This window comes from Macrotis lagotis, chromosome 7, assembly GCF_037893015.1.
Source record: "Macrotis lagotis isolate mMagLag1 chromosome 7, bilby.v1.9.chrom.fasta, whole genome shotgun sequence".
Taxonomy (NCBI): domain Eukaryota; kingdom Metazoa; phylum Chordata; class Mammalia; order Peramelemorphia; family Peramelidae; genus Macrotis; species Macrotis lagotis.
Window position 1 is genome coordinate 71,245,490 of NC_133664.1, and position 17,638 is coordinate 71,263,127.

The window sequence follows — 17,638 nt, forward strand, 5'->3', positions numbered from 1 at the left end:
CATTCATATCCAATTTATGCACTAGTCAAAACATCACCCTTTTGATATCATTGGAATCCTTCTAGAACAAAGGATGAGCAACAGGACATGGTGAGATCTGTATCTTTGAAAGATTATTTTGGCATCTGTGTGCAGGATGGGTTGGAGGGGGCAGAGCAACTAGAAGGCGGGAAACTAATAGAAAGAGCATTTAGAGTGATCCAGATGATACATTTAGGGCTCAAAACATGGTAGTGGCTGTGTGAGCAGATAAATAGGGAGTGAAAGAGAGAGATGTTACGAAGATAGAATCAATAAGACTTCATAACTAAAGAGAGTTGAAAAAATTGACAAATGGATTCCAAAGGAATTGTTTGTTGACATATAACATTTTTAAACATTAAAATTGTTTAACCTTTGATTTTGATTTAAATTATATAAGGAAGGCAAGTATGACATAATAAAAAGAGAGTTGTGCTTGGACTCAGGACAGTTTGGGTTCCAAGGAGTCAGCATGGCAGAATGAGCAAAGTTTGGTTTGGGGATTAGAGAGCTTGTTCAAGTTCTACTTTTCAGACTTTACTGTATTACCATGGCAAATAATTGGACTTCCCTGGGCCTCAGTTTCCTTATCTGTTAAATGAAGTGACTGAATTAAATGGTTGTCAACAAAAATGGTTGCCTTTAAAAAAAGGCAAATAATAGGCTAGGAAAATGAGCAAACAACAGAAAAATGTCACAGAAAGTTACTATTGTGACAAAGAAGATCAAAATAAACTCTCAAAAGAAGATAAAGTTAAAGCTCCTATAGTCAAATCTTCCAAGAAAAATATGAATTGGTCTCAACTCATGGAAGAGATCAAAAAGGATTTTGAAAATAAGAGAAGTAGAGGAAAAATTGGGAAGAGAAATGAAAGTGAAACAAAAAAGTATTGGATGAAGAAAATAAAAAAAGACTAGACCAAATGCTGAAAGAGGTACAAAAAATGAGAAGAATGCCTTAAAAAGTAGAATTGGGCAAATGAAAAGGAGGTAAAAAAAATCAGAATTAAGCAAATAGAAGTTAATGGTTTTATGAGACATCAAGAAACAATAAAACAAACCAAAGGAATGAAAAAATAGAAGACAATGTGAGAACTCTGATTGGAAAAAAACAACAAACCTGGAAAATAGATACAGGAGAGATACTTAAAAATTAGACCTGAAAGCCAAAATCAAAGAAAGGACCTAGACATTATCTTTAACGAAATTATCAAGGAAAAAATGTTCTGCTATTCTAGAACCAGAGGGTAAAATAGAAATTGAAAAAATCCACTAACCATCTCCTGAAACAGATCACAAAATGAAAACTCTCAGAAATATTGTAGCCAAATTCTTGGGCTCCCAGGTCAAAGAGGAAATATTGCACAGTCAAAAAAAGAAATAATTCAGGTAATTTTGGAGTCCTAGTCAGGATAATACAAGATTAAGCAGTTTTCCATTAAAAGATCAGAGGGCTTAGAATATGATCTTCCAGAAATCAAAAGAACTTATATTACATTACATTACAGGAAAACTAAGCAAATATTTTCAGGGGAAAAGATGGCTATTCAATGAAATAGGGGACTTTCAAATACTCCTGATGAAAAGACTAAAACTGAATAGAAAATCTGATCTTCAAAAGCAAGACTCGAGGAAAGGGAAATCATAAAGGACTTATTAAGGGTTAAACTGACAAAATGATTCTAGTAACTCCTAAGATCTTTCTTATTATTAGGATAGTTAAAATTAATATATATATATATATATATATATATATATATATATATATATATATATATGAAGAGGGCACAAAGAGTGAATTGAATATGAAATGATAACTAATAATTAAGGGATGAGAGGAATATACAAGAGACAGGGAAAGGGAGAGGTAGATTGAATAAATGATTTCACATGAAAGAGGCAAGAAAAAACTTACTGTGAAGGGGAAGAGGGGAGAAGTGAAAGGGAAGTGAGTGAACTTTACTCTATTTTTAGAAAGATTTTATTTATTTTGAATTTTACAATTTTTCTCTCCTAATCTTACTTCCCTCCTCCCACCCCCCACAGAAGGCAGTCTGTTGGTCTTTACATTGTTTCCATGGTATACATTGATCTAAGTTGAATGTGATGAGAGAGAAATCATATCCTTAAGGAAGAAAATTAAAAGATAGCAAAATTACATAAGATAACTTTTTTTTCTAAATTAAAGGTAATAGTCTTTGGTCTTTGTTCAAACTCCACAATTCTTTCTCTGGATACAAATGGTATTCTCCATTGCAAATATCCCAAAATTGTCCCTGATGGTTGCAATGATGGAATGAGCAAGTCCATCAAGGTTGATCACCAACCTGTTAGGGTGTACAATGTTTTTTCTGGTTCTGCTCGTCTCCCTCAGCATCAGTTCATGCAAATCCTTCCAGGCTTCCATGAATTCCCATCTCTCCTGGTTTCTAATAGAAAATAGTGTTCCATGTGAGCTTGACTCTTATCAGAATTGGCTGAAAGAGGGAATATGCATTCAATTGGGTGTAGAAGGCTATCTTACCCTACAGAAAAATAGGAGAAGAAGGGAATAAGAGAAGGGGGGGTGGGGGGGAACTATAGAAAAGAAGGCAACTTGAGGGAGGGGTTAGAAGCAAAAGACTTTGGAGGAGGGACAGGTTGAAAGGAGAGAGAAAATAGAATAAGCATGGGAAGAATTAGGACGGAGGGAAATGCAGCTAACTGCTAATTATGAAAAGAATTGAAGCAAATTTCTTTTATAAAGGGTTCATTTCTCGAACATTTAGAAAACAGTCAAATTTGTAAAATAAGAGCCATTCCTCAATAAGTAATCAAAAGATATGAACAGATTTCAAATGAAGTGATCAAAGCTATCCAGTCATATGGAAAAATTCTCTTAACTCCTTACTGAAAGAAGAAATGTAAATTAAAACAATTCTTAGTACTATCTCATATCTATTAGATTTGCTCATAGGAAAGAAAAAGTTATTGACAAATGTTGGTGGGGGATGTGGGGAAAAATGAGATTTTAATGCATGGTTTGTGAAGTTGTGACCCAATCAATTCAACCATTCTGTAGAGCCATTTGGAACTATGCCCAAAGGGCTATAAAACCATAGATGCCCTTTGATACAGAAATACCACTACTAAATCTGTATCCCTAAAGATATAAAAAGCAAATAGGAAAGGGATGAAAATATTTATAGCAGCTCTTTTCTGGTGGTAAAGAATTAGAAATTGAGGGGATGCATATCTGTGGATGAATGGTTAAACAAATTGTGGTATGGGATTGTGATGGAATATTATTCAGCTACAAGAAATATTGAGCAAGATGCTCTCAGAAAAGTCTGGAAAGACTTAGGTGAACTGATGCAAAGTAAAATGTACTTTGCCTAAAGTGACAGCAAGATTGTAAGATGCTCAGCTGTGAATGACTTACTAAATGCAATGATCTAAGACAACTCCGAAGGACTTATGAGGAAAAGTGCTTTTCACCCCCACAGAAAGAACTAGCTGAATACAAATTGAAGCATACTTTTTTAAAACTTTATTTTTCTTGAGGGTTTGTTTGTTTTTTTGATCTGTTTTCTTTTACAACATGACTATTATGGAAATGCTTTGCATGACTACATATGTATAACATATTTTGAATTACTTGCCTTCTTAATGAGGAGGTATGGGGAGTGAGGAAGAAAGAGAATTTGGAACAAATTATTTTATATATAAGTGAGAAAAAATGAAATACTCAGTAAACTTAAAGAAATTAATTCAGGCTCTTCCCTGGAAGGTCAAATACTGAAAATGAAGCTTAAGTACTTTGGCCATAAAATGAGAAGATGGGACTCATTGGAAAAGACCCTGATGTTGGGAAAGATTGAAGATAAAAGGAAAAGGGAATGACAGAAGATGAAATGGTGTCATGGAGACAGTGAACATGAACCTGCACAGACATAAGGAGATAGTGATGATTAGAAGGGACTGTCTTGTCCATGGGGTCACACAGAGTCAGATACAACTGAGCAACTAAACAACAATGATTAAGAAATTTGTGTTCTTTTGTATTTTAAAAAAATTAAAAATTGTTGGGTGGCTCATAACTTTTTGCAAAATATATAAAAACTATTCATATAAGTTTTCATTATTGACCTCATTTTAACAAAGTGTTATTTCTTTTTTTAAATTCAATACTCCAATAAATTATGATTTCAATTGGTGTGAATATTCTCCTTTTGCTATATTTTTCAGCTCAATTTAGGGTCCTCTAAGTTTTCAGTAGCACCAAAGTGGTGTGACCCAGGGTAAGGTCTGTTATCTGACCTCTGCAAGTTTGTCTTAGGTTTGGTTTGTGCATGGTTGTATTTCAGTAGATATTACTAGACTCAGTCGCTGGTAGCCCATGGGGAGGTTGTACAGGCTCAAAGTCACTGAACATTCTGGCTTCCCTTTGGTCTGCTCTCCTAAGAATTCCAGTGCAGACTTATATACTAGGTTAAAGGCAATAACTGAATCAGACCTGGGGCTTAGGTTCAGAGTAATATGGCCACGGTGCTTAATTAGGCCCTAAACTACTTCTTGATCCTTTCCTTCCTTCTCTCATCTGGGACTGAAAACTGAGTAATGGAGGAATAGTGTTCCCAGACAGCACCCTTCCTGTGCCCAACTCTATTTCAGGAATGACCTGGAAAGCCTTTTCTACCCAGTGCTTCTGTTCCGACTTGGCTCCCTTTTTTATCCTTGGGCCCTAGAATGGTTCCTGCTATTTCCCCACCATCCTCTGCTCTGGCCCCTTCCAAAACTTCAAAAGAAAGGAATTAGAAATAAAATAATTACTTTATTATTAGCTGAATCCACAAGATAAGACAGGGCCCCTAAACAAATTTAAATCCTTGTGAATTAACACATTCATCTTCCCTAAAACAAACTCATTTTATATGCCAGCTGCAGCAAGGACATAGAGACCCTCAGAGATATGGTCTCTGCTATTGCCCCAACCCCCACCATGAAAACCATAGCAGGGACTGCTCTCCCTCCTGGCTAACTGCAAGTCCCAACTCAAACTTCACCTTTGACCTGAAACTTTTTTCAAATCTCCTATTTATTTTGTATATGTGTTTATACATATTTGTTTGTATGTTGTCTCCCTCATTAGACTGTGAACTCCTTGTATGTCCAGAGTTTAGGCTCATGGTAGGCACTTATTAATTACTTATGTTCATGAATTGAATAAGTGATTAACAATATACACAAGGACTACAATATTTAAACAGAGTGAAAAATATGAAATTGAATGCTATATAATTAAAATGACTAAGATTGTCCCTGAAGAAGAGATGAGAAAATGTACCTCTCTACCTTTTTTGCAAAGGTAGAGGACTATGGGTGTATATATTATCATATTCAGTGGTTGTGTTGACTAGTTTTGCTGGACTATTTTTTAAAAATTATCTTTAAAATATATTTAAATTTTTTTATTTATTTAAGGCAATGGGGTTAAGTGACTTGTCCAAGGTCACACAGCTAGGTAATTATTAACTGTCTAAGGTCAAATTTGAACTCAGGTCCTCCTGACTCCAAGGCTGGTGCTCTATCCACTGCGCCACCTAGCTGCCCCTTGAAATATATTTTTTTAAAAAATAAGGGATAGCTCTTTTTAGGGGAGAAAGGAAGGATATATGTGAAAACTAAAGTGATATTTAAAAAACCTGTAACACATTTTTGAAAAAAATATTCAAACTTCTGCATTGATTTGTGACTGAAAAGGCTATCCTTTAGCCAACCTGGTAGTGAGTCTTTCCAAACTTAACTGGACTAGCTTTGTCTCTAGCCTTGTTATTGGGCCTATACTTAAAGCCACTACAGTTTAGAAGGACCTATCTGAACTTGTCTTCTACTGGAGAGTCTTTGAAAATCGCGACTCACCTCTGTACCATAAAGATTTGGAGCTGGACTTAGTGGGAAGGTTTGTTGGATTTTTCCCCCCAACCATTATTTTAATGATCAAATGAAGATAGAGTTTTGATTAGTAACCATTATTTTAAAATGTCAATTTATAGATTGACATTTAAATGGTATTGCTTTCTAAATATTTGTCTAAAAAATAAAAACCAATGATTATTTAAAATATTTATAATTACAGCTCTTTGAAGGGATCTATAAATTTAACAAGTTCTGATGCTGTTAAATTAAAGGAAGAACTGATTCAAGCTCAGGTAATACATATTCACTTTTGTATTATGTGTTTCTGCTTTCAGAATGCATGAGGTGACTTTTTTCACTTTTATAAAAGCATACTTCCTTATGTTTAATTTAGGGAGATATTTAAGTGTTTTATGTTCATTTCTTTCATATATCAGTTGACAGGGGAACTGAGGTATCCTAGAATATATGCTCAGTGATAGCTAGAAATGAATCATAAATGATTTGTAAGTAGCTAATTCACATGTAGATAACTGATAACGTACTTTGCTTTTGAAAATATTTGATTTCAAAGTTTGTAGTTGCCTTACTGAAAAAGTTGTATGAATTAAAAATGTGTTGGAAATCCTTTTCAAAACTGGTGTTGAGTGATAGTTCTCTAAACTAATTTTGTTTTATCAAAGATTTTTTTAACATTTTATCATATTTTTGATAGCTATCATTTAAGCCTCTATATACAAATTTGTGTGAAATACAATACAATTTAAAATTTTAGTAGTTGTGATGCCTACAAAAATTACATTTGGCTTATGAAATTTAATACATAAGTCCTGATCCCAAATATCAATGGTTTTCCCTCTTGTATTTGGTGATAAACATGTACTTTTGCTGCTGATTTCTGTATTGATAGGTATTTGGCCTACAACAAATGCAGTCAACTTCTAAAGAATTTCCTATAGAAAAAATTAAAAGTTAAATGTAAAAAATGGACTACATTAATTTGATTTTTGTTAAATTAACTTTATTCTTTAAGACTCTAGGCATCTGACTGAAATAGGGCTACCTCATTATATCATAAAAATAATATGGATGCATTATAAAGCTAATATAATCAACAAAAACACAGAATGGGCAGAGCACAATTAACACAATTAATTGTCTAGTTTGGATGAAATAGAATATGAAAAAAAAATTAAAGGTAGGTTGTACGTACATTTAATTGTCAAGACAATGAGTTTATACTTCATTCAGCAGGGAGAAGAATAGTAGTTTCAAGAAAAACACTACTAATCCATATGGAACCCTACAGATTTTATTTGGACTTAGAAAATTATATATTAAGATCTATGTTCTGTTTCATTTTTTTTTTGTTAAATATTTCCTAATTATATTTTTAATTAGGCCTGGGCAGCTTATAGGTCCAAGGTTTCAGCATGTTTGACATCTTTGGAGTAGAACATGACTGAATAAGCTTAGTGATGACATTAGCAGGCTTATTTGTGCAGTGACATGATGGATGGATTGTAGAGACTGGCATCAGGAAACCTAGTTAGGTGACTGTTGGAAGAGCCTAGGTGAGAAGTGATAAGAGGTGCAGTGAGAGTGTTGTTGATGATGATGATGATGATGATAATGATATTCATGTTTGTTCTTCATTCTCCAAGAAAACAATGGCATCAGGGAGGTGATGCCATGACAAGCACATGAATTGGATTTGAGTGAGGGGCCATATGGGTCCAGGAGTCAGATATAAATCAGAACAACTGGAGATGACCTGGATGTGAGGTAATTAGGGTTAAGTGATTTGCCCAATGTCACATAGCTAGTAAATGTCAGAGATCAGATTTGAACTCAGGTCCTCCTGACTCCTGGGATTCTATTCTATTCTACCACCTTACTTCAGTGAGACTGGAAAAGAAAGAGATATTATTAAGGTAGAATTGACAGGATTTATCAATTAAGTGAATGTGAGGATTCTGTAAAGGTATAGGAAGTTTCAAAGATGTCTTTGGATGATTGACTCAGAGGTTGACAAATTGGATGTAGAGTGTGGAGGGAGAGAAATGGAGTTTGAGGGATAAAATATTCAAGAGGAGATTTCAAAGAGTTGGGAATGTGATACTAGAATTCTAGGAATATATTGGAATTGAAAAAATATGATTGAGATTCAAAAACAAAGCAATAGCAGCAATTGGAATTGAACAGGTAATTAAAGGAGAGAAGAAGATCTGGAATAGAACCTTGGGGGTGGGACATCTATGTTGGAGAAGAAACTTATGTTCAGTTGTTTTCAGAGTCCCATTTGGAGTTTTCTTGGCAAAGATACTGAAGTAGTTTGACATTTCCCTCTCCAACTTATTTTACAGATGAGGAAACTAGGGTAGAGTGAAATAATTTGCTCAGGGTCTCACACAGCTAGTAATCTGAGACCAGATTTGAACTGAAGAAGATGAGTCTCCCTGACTCCAGACCTAGGGTAGGTAGATAAGAGGAGAATTATGAAGCTGTAATCTCACTAAAATCAAGGAAAAAAGAGAATATCAAGAAGAAGAATATTCCAAAGTGTTATGCTGCAGAGAGATCCAGGAGGATGAGGACAAAGAATAATGCTGTTCCATTTGCCAACTTTGTCCCCAAATGGTAGACCTTAAATAGAAATGGATCCTTAAGGACCATATATTGACTTAGAAAAATCACAAATTAATCCTATTTTTAATTATTTTATTAAACATTTTAAAATCACCTTTTAATATGGTTCTGGTGTATAAGGGAGTTTTGAAGGTCACAATTGGCCTTGTACCTGCAAACCTGACACATCTATCTACTGGATATTGTGGTCTATGGATTATTCTGGGAAGAATAGCAGCTCTATATGAGGGCTTTCCAAACATCTTTTAGGGCTACTCCTCCCTCTTTGGTGTCCACTTGTCACCCAACTCTGACCTGTGGCTTCAGGAAGCTGTAGTAAGTTTAGTAACCATACTCTTGTCCTCAAAGATGGGCTAAACCAGGTTGAGGATAACTGCAGAGCTCAGATCTGTCAGTGAGTTAGGGAATGTCTACCCCAGGCATTTGACGACTTACTCCTTCAGAAAGGACAGATGAGAACAATTTGTTTCAACCAGCTAAAGTGGGTGCTGTGGAATGTTTAGAGTCCAGACAGAAATCAAAGGCACCAAGGTCATCTACTGCATCCCAAAACTCTGCCTCACTTAGTTCCATCCAATTCACACACAAATCAAGATATCATCCTGTGAACAGTAAGACAAAACCTTTTGATGGGTTATGGATTTCATTTATGAGGTTATGCACTTGTAGAACCACCAGAAACTCCATAAATGCTTGGGTTTCTGGACCAGTCAATGATTATAACTCTGGTGCTGTTTTGAGCTCTCTGGTTCTAAGTTGATGACATAGTCTATGTAAGGGCTTAAGGTTGGCATTTTTGGATGGGTAATTCTTTGGATGTGATTATTGCCAGGTAGAATGGGTACAATTGGCAATAAAGAATGATTATTAAGTGTAAAAGACCCTTTGTGATGCTAAACACTACAGTTTTGGCAAAAGGTGATATTCTAAGTACTCTCTGTGATATATAGTTTGTACAAGGTCAGTTTGTACTGTATTTAAAAAGCTTCTCTAGAAAATGGGAAGAATTAGTATAACCTAGGTTTAGTAAACTTAGGTTTTCTTTATGTTAACTTCCCAGATTTGTATTGGGAAATTATGAATGACAGTCTCTGAAGTATTCCAATGCTATGTGATGGTAACAAGGTCAGTTTGGGGAAACAATCTCAGCTACAAAAAAATTATTCAAGTCCACCATCGTCTACAACAAATGATTTGACAGTTGGGAAATTTGACTTCCACTAGTAGGAAGAAGATTTCATTTAGCTTAAAACCTTAGATGAAAAGAAGGTGACATCCTCATCTTAAATTCGTTTTTTTTTACTTCCTTCCACAGATCCTCATCTGTCAGGTAGTTAGGAGATATAGATGATAAGGTGCTGGACTTGGAATCAGGAAAACTGAAGTTCAAATCATGCTTCAAAAATAAATTGCGTAACCCTGACAAGTCAATTTCTCTCAGACTCAATTTCTTCATTTACAAAATAATATATCTACCTCACATGTTGTAGCACTTATTAACTAAAGAAAACCACACGAATTGTCCTGATGTTTCATCAGGGATGAATGACCTTAAGGGCATGCCAGCAGAGGTGAACTCTACAGATCACACCTATTTTGGAAATACTTCAAACCAATAAAAGGCTGCATATTTGTTGTCTGAGTACCAGTTGGGCTAAGGTGGAGACTTTCATCACCAGAGATTTGACCTCAGTTCAGTTTTGGATACCATATTTTAGGAAAGGAATGAATAAGCTTGAGTGTACAGAATAGGGACAGTCAGAATGGTGAAAGACCTTGAGATCATTCCATATTTGTAGAGATATATATATGTAGATATATCCTTCTGAAAAGGACTACTTAGAGGGGAGACCATAGCTTTCTTTCATGCATCTGGCTGAAGAAGAGATGGGCTTAGAGGGCAGAACTAGTGAAAGCTGTGAAGAGATCATATTAGGCCCATTTGAGGGGAGAACTCTACAACAGTTGGTGGTTATTCCTCCTTCTCTAAGAGAATCACAATGACATCAATATGTCGGAGTCAAGATTGAATGTGTCTGACTGTGGATCATCAGACCACTCGAAAAATGGAAGGCTCAACCACAAGTCAGGCACAGATGGTCCAGGTGAACACTTGGAGGGGAGATGGCTCTAAATCTCATGTTTCCTTTGAGCTATAGCAATTTTGCTTCACTCCTGGAACACAGCACCTTCTCTGATGTGTACACTCCATGTGGGGCAGTCCTGTGCAGGGGTCTCCCATGTCATACAATCAATTCCAAAGTTTTTGAGACCTTGAGTGTGCCCTTGTGTCACTCTGGTGAACTCCATGAAAGTACTTGTCTTGTGTCACTTCTCTGTAAAATAATCTTTTGGGCAAATATATATTTGGCATTTGAACAATCAAAGCTGTGCTCTCTCTTGAATGCTTTGTTCTTTGGCTTGAGAAAGGACCTCAAGTCTTATACCTTATCTTGCCAGGCAATCTTCAGAATCTTCCTAAGACAATTCAAATGGAAACTATTCAGTTTCCTCACATGACACTGGTATACTCTCCAAGTTTCATACGTGTATAACAACAAGGTCAGCACAATGACTGTTGAGCTTCAGTATGGTAGGCATTCTAATACCTCTTCTTTCCCATGGTTTCCTTCAGAGCCTCCCAAATACTGAACTAGTTCTGGCAGTTTGTGCTTCAACCTCATCATCTATGTGTACATCCCTAAAAAGTAGACTGCCAAGGTAGGGGAACTTATCCACAGTATTCAAAATTTCTCCATTTGTTGTAACCAATAGTTCCACATCTGGGTGTTGTAGTGTTGGCTGTTGGAGCACCTGTGTTTTCTTGGTGGTGGTAGGCAGAAATTAGCACAAGCAGCAGAGAATTGATCCATACTTTGTTGTATTCAAGTCTCAAAGGCTGCTCTGAGAGTACATCTACAAATAAAAAATCAGATACCAACCCTCTCTCCACTTTAGACTTGACTTGCAACATTTTCAAGTTAAATAATTTACCATGTGTGCAGTAACTGATCTTGATGCTGGTTTTGTCCTCATTGAAGACATCTGACAACATTGCTGTAAACATGGTAGCAGACACATAGCCTTGGTTTTGGGGAAAGTGCAAGGGCATCTATTATCCAGAACTCATGAAAGCATGCCATTGTGGAATTGATATACAACCAAATTCTGGCATAATTTTCTACAAGCCCTCATGACTGACAATATCAAAGACCTTGGTCACTTTGACAAACATCATATACAGACCTTTGTTCTGTTTCTGGCATTTCTCTTGTTATGGCAGGAAACAAAATATTGACCATTCCTTGACCCTTTTCGAATCCATACTGGTTCTCAGACAACTATTTTCCAGATGAAGGATCAGCTAGGAGGACTCCAAAGCCAAAAAAAAAGCTAAGAGAAAGACATCACTGTGATTTTCATAGGACAATCTTATTTCCTCACCTTTATAGAGATGGACAATGGAAGTATCTTTGACCTTCTGGGGATAACTTCCTCTTGCCAGGAAATTTCAGTCTATTTTTGTATGATCAGTGGAACCCCACTCTGTAAATCTCAGCAAGAATAGACTCAGCACCACATACTTTAGCACATGAGAGGAACCTAATGACATTCAAAACATCATCTTCAGTTGGAAATTTGACTGCAGGGGCACTGACTTAACCTTGAGGTATGTATATATATATATGGTCAAAGGATTTAGCATTAATTGATGGTCTTTTGAAAATGTTTAAGGAAATGTTCAGTCCATCTTTTCAGGATCACGTCCTTATCGCTGATCACTGTGCCTTCATCAGCACTGAGTAGCTGCGATGCTCCCTAGGTTCTTGGTCATCATTGTCCACATAAAATTGAATTTCATCTGCCTTCTTATGGAGCCAAAAATCCTGCATCTAAGCTTCACTTGCACTTTACTTTTGAAGAAGGTAAATATTGCCTTCTTAGATATGTGAACTATCTGCTGGTAAACTCTGTAGAACTCTTATTTTTCATTTAGCAACCACTGAATTACCCCATCATTTTTTCTAATTATTCTTGATGTTTGCTCTCTGGCCCAGATGAATAAATGCAGTGCTGCATACCAAATTTCTGAAGGCTGCTCACTCTTGTTCTTCTCCACTATTGCTAAACATGCATCGGTTCAGCTTTCCCTCCAAGTTAGCTATGACCTGTTCCCACTTGGAGGAGCGCTCTAACATTAAATCCTTTGATAGTTGTCTTCCTTTTGTTAAATGTGAACTTGGAGAGGATGAGTCTGTGATCAGTCCAACATTGCTTTGATCACTCTCACTACTTGTCTATCTCTTCTCCTTACCTTACAATAATGTAGTCTATTAGATACCAATGTTTGCTGCAAGGGTACATTCACAAAGTTTTATTATATTTAGGTAAATGGAAGATAGTGTTCATGATGAGAAGATGATGAGTTGCACAAGTCTTCAGTAGTAAGTGACTATTGTTGCTTTTACCACTCTACTCTTTCCAAAGACTGCCTTATGTGGTAGTCTGCACCTTCTCATGGATTAAAATCAGCCAGAATTATAAACTTCTCTTCTTTCAGCAATGAGGGTCTCAAGGTTTTCATAAAATTTTTCCTTGATCTCATCAGGATCTGTTATGGTGGGAGCATACACATTGTAGATGGTGGCATGGCGTTTTCCTGCAAGTGGCAATCACATTATTGCAAGACTTTATTTATTCTTTTTAGGAGTCATACAATGCTGTCAATTAAATTAGTTTTAAATTGTAAAATGTATGGTAGCTTCATGCGCTCCTCTTCACTGTGGCCATTCTAGAAATATATGTATCCCAGCTCTGACTTCAATAAAGCTGACCTTTGTTTGCCAGCCTTGTTTCACTCAGGGCTGCTATTTGGAATACTCGCAAGTTGTCTTGCAACAAGAACTTTCGGGTCTATTAGATCTTGTGTTGTCTATGAGCGTGTGCACCTTCCATGTACTACTGATGGTGAGTGGAATCAAATTGCAAAAGTTTCGGGGCTTTTCTGGATGGCCTTCTTGAAGGCCTTCAGGCAAAAGCTGGGTGAGGAAGATTGAGCATGTTTTAGATTCAAGCAAGGGTCATACTTTGTGGTGGCTAAGATCACACTCACCTTTGGGATTGTGCAATTTTTTGAACTTATCTCTGGCTGGCTGCCCCCATGTCTGGAATACTCTGCCTTCATCTTTCTTCCCTATACTTTCTCTGGCTTCTTTTAAATTCCAACCAAAACCCTCTTAATTCTAGTGCTTTCTCCTTGCTAGTTATCATCCTGTCTATAGCTTTTTTTTTTTTGGTCCATATTTGTTTGCATGTTTTCTGACACTGGGAAAAACTGTCTCAAAATTTGTTCTTCCTCTGGTTCTTAAGGTAGTCAAAACCTTGTGGGTTCTATCAATGAAGACTTATCTAGAATGATGGAAGTGATAATAGTGAGGGAATGGATCTGAAATAAATTCTGAAAGAAAAGTTGATAGGACTTGGTGAGTGAATGGGGAAAATCTTTTAATGAATGTGATTTGGAAATTAGTAATGCCATCAATAAACTTGTGAAAATTGGGAGAAGAGAGTTACTCAAGGGTCAAATTCTTACTGTATTAATTCTTTTGGCTACTTTGAATTGTTACTAAAATCTAGAGCTGGGTAATAGAACCATAGAGCAGGAAGACTGAAGCAATCACTAAAGAGGTCACCAGACTCTGAGACTTCCCGTACTCAGACTACAAAGGCTGAACCAATTCAGGTTTCTGGGTGTGTGTTACTAAACTGGCTCTCATTTTTCAGAGCTTACTGTGAAGCTAGAAGGTAGACTGAGGGAACCAGAGGACGAGGTGAGATCTCTTCGTGGCAGAGCAGTGAAACTCTGGGGGTTAGTTAATCAGGTTTTCCTGTGTTTATTAACAGTATGAAAGAACAGCATGTACTAAGGGGTTTGGCTTGACATGGTGATAACACAGCACAAAGTCAGCTGTTGTAGAAGTCAGGACTCAAGCCCATTCTACTAAGACTCTCCTCAATGAAGAATGATTTCTCAGTACCTCATGCTTGTTTGAGGGGTGGGGTTGGGAGAAGAAAGAGCTTGTCCTTCTGGCTTCTACCTTTGAAAGGGGAAGCAATCAGTTCCAGATTCAGGGGAAAAAAAAAATTCCTATCAAAGTTCAGAAAGACTCTGGGAAGAAGCTGACTCCCAGAAAAGAGCCAGCACCTTGCTCTTGTGTCCCTTTCCCCAGTTTGTCACATTAAAGCTTTTGGGGAATTCCCCTTGGATGAGATCTGGGACTGTCTTTTTTGGATGAAGCGACACAGCTTGCTCTTCTAGTAAGAATTCTTTCATTCTTTCATTTTTTTAATTTAATATTTCCTTTTCCCCTAGTTACATGTGAAAAAATTTTTAAAATTGGTTTTTAAAATTAATTTTAATTCAAATTCTCTCCCTACTTTCTTCCCCTTCCTTGAGAAAGCAAGTGATTTGATATAAGTTATACATGTGTAGTCATTCAAAATAGTTCCATAATAGCAATGATGTGAAAGAAAACATAGACTCCCCTTTTCATAAACTCAAGAAAAATAAGTAAAAAAGTACATTTCAATCTGTATAGAATTGTCTTGGGTCATTGTATTGCTGAGAATAGCTACCATTCACAGCTGATACTCTTACAATTTTTGCTATTGCTGTTTACATGTCTATGTCCCTTTGTATTAGCTCACATGAGTCCAGGTCTCTTGTGAGAGCACCCTGCTCCTCATTTCTATAGAATAGTATTCTATCATAATCACCTAGCACAATTTGTTCAGCCAGCTATTCCCCTCATTTCACCCTGTATATTGTCTGCATAACATCACATCTATATAACTTCTCTGATTTCTGTTTGTTGTCAGTTTGAATAAATGGCTTTTGTTGTTGTGTGTGTGTGTTGGTCTTGATGGAACTGACATTTGGTAAGAAGGGAATTAAGCCTTTAGATATACAACCTGGAACTCCATTAGAAAGATAACAGTGGAGTTAAAGACTTAGTTACTCAATATAATGATCCAAGGCAATTCTGAAAGACATGATAAAAAAATGCTCCTCCTCCTTCAGAGAGAAAACTGATAGAGTTTTAGTGCAGACTGAAGCTTAATTTTTTACATTCTAAAAATTTTTCTTGTTTTATTTTATTTTTAGTTTTTGTAAGGCAATGAGGTTAAGTAGCTTGCCTAAGGCCACACAGCTAGGTAATTATTGTCTGAGGCCACATTTGAACTCAGGTATTCCTGACTCCAGGGCCAGTGCTCCATCCACTGCGCCACCTAGCCACTCCCATTTTATTTCTTATTGGTAACATGACTAGTATAGAAATATATGTTTTGCATGATTTCAATGAATAATTGATATCACAATTTTTTCAAAGTGTGAGGGGAGGGATGAGAGGGAGAGAATTCAGAAATCAAATTTTTAAAAGAATGTTAAAAATAAGTTTATTTTTAAAAAGTTAGGAGTGAAGCTTGAACATAAAATTATTTCTCATAAATTATCAATATTTATGGGAGATCATTCTATCCTGGTTCTTTCTTTTTTTCTTATTTATTTAATATTTATTCTCATTTTGTACAATTTTTTATACATTAATAAAATATTCTTGCTTAAGAGTAAACAAAATACCCCCTCCCCCTAAAATATACTCACTTGACCGATAAAGGGGAGAGAAAAAAATTAAAATTAAAATTAAAAAAATAATAGTAATAATTGTAGGTATGGCCAGGTGGTGCAGTGGATGGAGCACCAGCCCTGGAGCCAGGAGCATCCAAGCCCATATCCAGCCCCATACACCCAACAATCACCCAGCTGTGTGACATGCAAGCCACCCAACCCCACTGCCCTGCATAAACCCCCAAAAAAGAAAAAAGACCTAAAATAAAATAAAGTAGTAATAATAGTAGGGGCAGCTGGGTGGTGGACAGAGCACTGGCCCTTGAGCCAGGAGCACCCCGGTCCAAATCTGACCTCAGACACCCAATGATCACCCTGCTATGCGGCCCAGTCTGGTTTTTTCTTGCTGAGAAAAGTTGAATGGTCAACCTTGTGGTCCTCTGGCCTCCCTGCCTGGTAGGAATCAGTCATCCAGGAGGAAAAATGGTTCAAAGAGACTATAGAACTATCTATTCATGCCACATCTAGACAGAATCATTAGGACATATATCATCTTCATGGGCAACATACACAGACTGTAGCTTTGTCATTGACAGTACTGCTGTTGGGGATCATACGAAGTTTAAGGAGGGATCTCAACTAAACTTTTTGGTGGTGGTGGTGGTTGTCACATTTCAAACACCAGGGGCAACGGTATTATGTATGCTTATGAGTGTGTCAACAATCATTTTTAGATCAGATATCTTAAGGTCAATCTCTTCTAAATGCCTTCAGGTCACCATTTTTGCAATTAAGTGATATCACCAGAACTTTCTGTGATAGTTAAGGACAACAATTCTTGTTTTAGGTTTAAAATTTAGGAATGATAAAATTTAGAAAGAATAAAAATGGTCAACTAAAGAAAAATTTAATTTAATTTTTCTGTCAAAAACAAAATGTAATAATTACTTTTAAGTGTGCTTAAATGTGAGCATAGAGCAAAAATTAAATATTTTCTTATTATCTTATAGAGAATAGTAATTTCTCTGGAAAGTAAGAACAGATTTCTTGAGGAACAATTGGAAGAAGCTTTACAGGTAAAGGATAGAATGACACTTTGATATAAATTGCAATTAAAGGAATTATTTATAAAGGTCTTTTTTTGTTTGTTTTTGCAAGGCAATGGGGTTAAGTGACTTGCCTAAGGTCACACAGCTAGGTAATTATTAAATGTCTGAGGCTGCATTTGAACTCAGGTCCTCCTGAATTCAGGATTGGTGCTTTATCCACTGTGCCACCTAGCCACCCCTAAAATACTTTTTATTGGCATAGCTTTTATGTGAAAAATAAAGACTTCATTACTTAATGACTGCATGTTTTTGAACATATTATAATTTTATGTATTAAATATCCACCCTCATAATTATAGTTTTTTTACATCAGTTAATTTTCTACTCCACT

At 36.3% G+C, this 17,638-nt stretch overlaps 1 protein-coding gene across 6 annotated transcripts in view; it reads left to right on the top strand.

Annotated features, from left to right (window-relative positions):
- CCDC7 (coiled-coil domain containing 7) overlaps positions 1-17,638 on the top strand; it is a 117,172-nt gene that overhangs the window by 91,063 nt on the left and 8,471 nt on the right. For 4 of the 6 annotated variants that reach the window (XM_074193121.1, XM_074193117.1, XM_074193118.1 and 1 more), the window contains 2 exons: positions 6,140-6,212; positions 17,209-17,274. In XM_074193121.1, coding sequence (XP_074049222.1) covers positions 6,140-6,212; positions 17,209-17,274 — 139 coding nt within the window. Of the gene's footprint in view, positions 1-6,139; positions 6,213-9,883; positions 10,076-17,208; positions 17,275-17,638 lie in introns of those variants that run through there. The other 2 variants (XM_074193119.1, XM_074193120.1) reach the window with 2 other exon arrangements.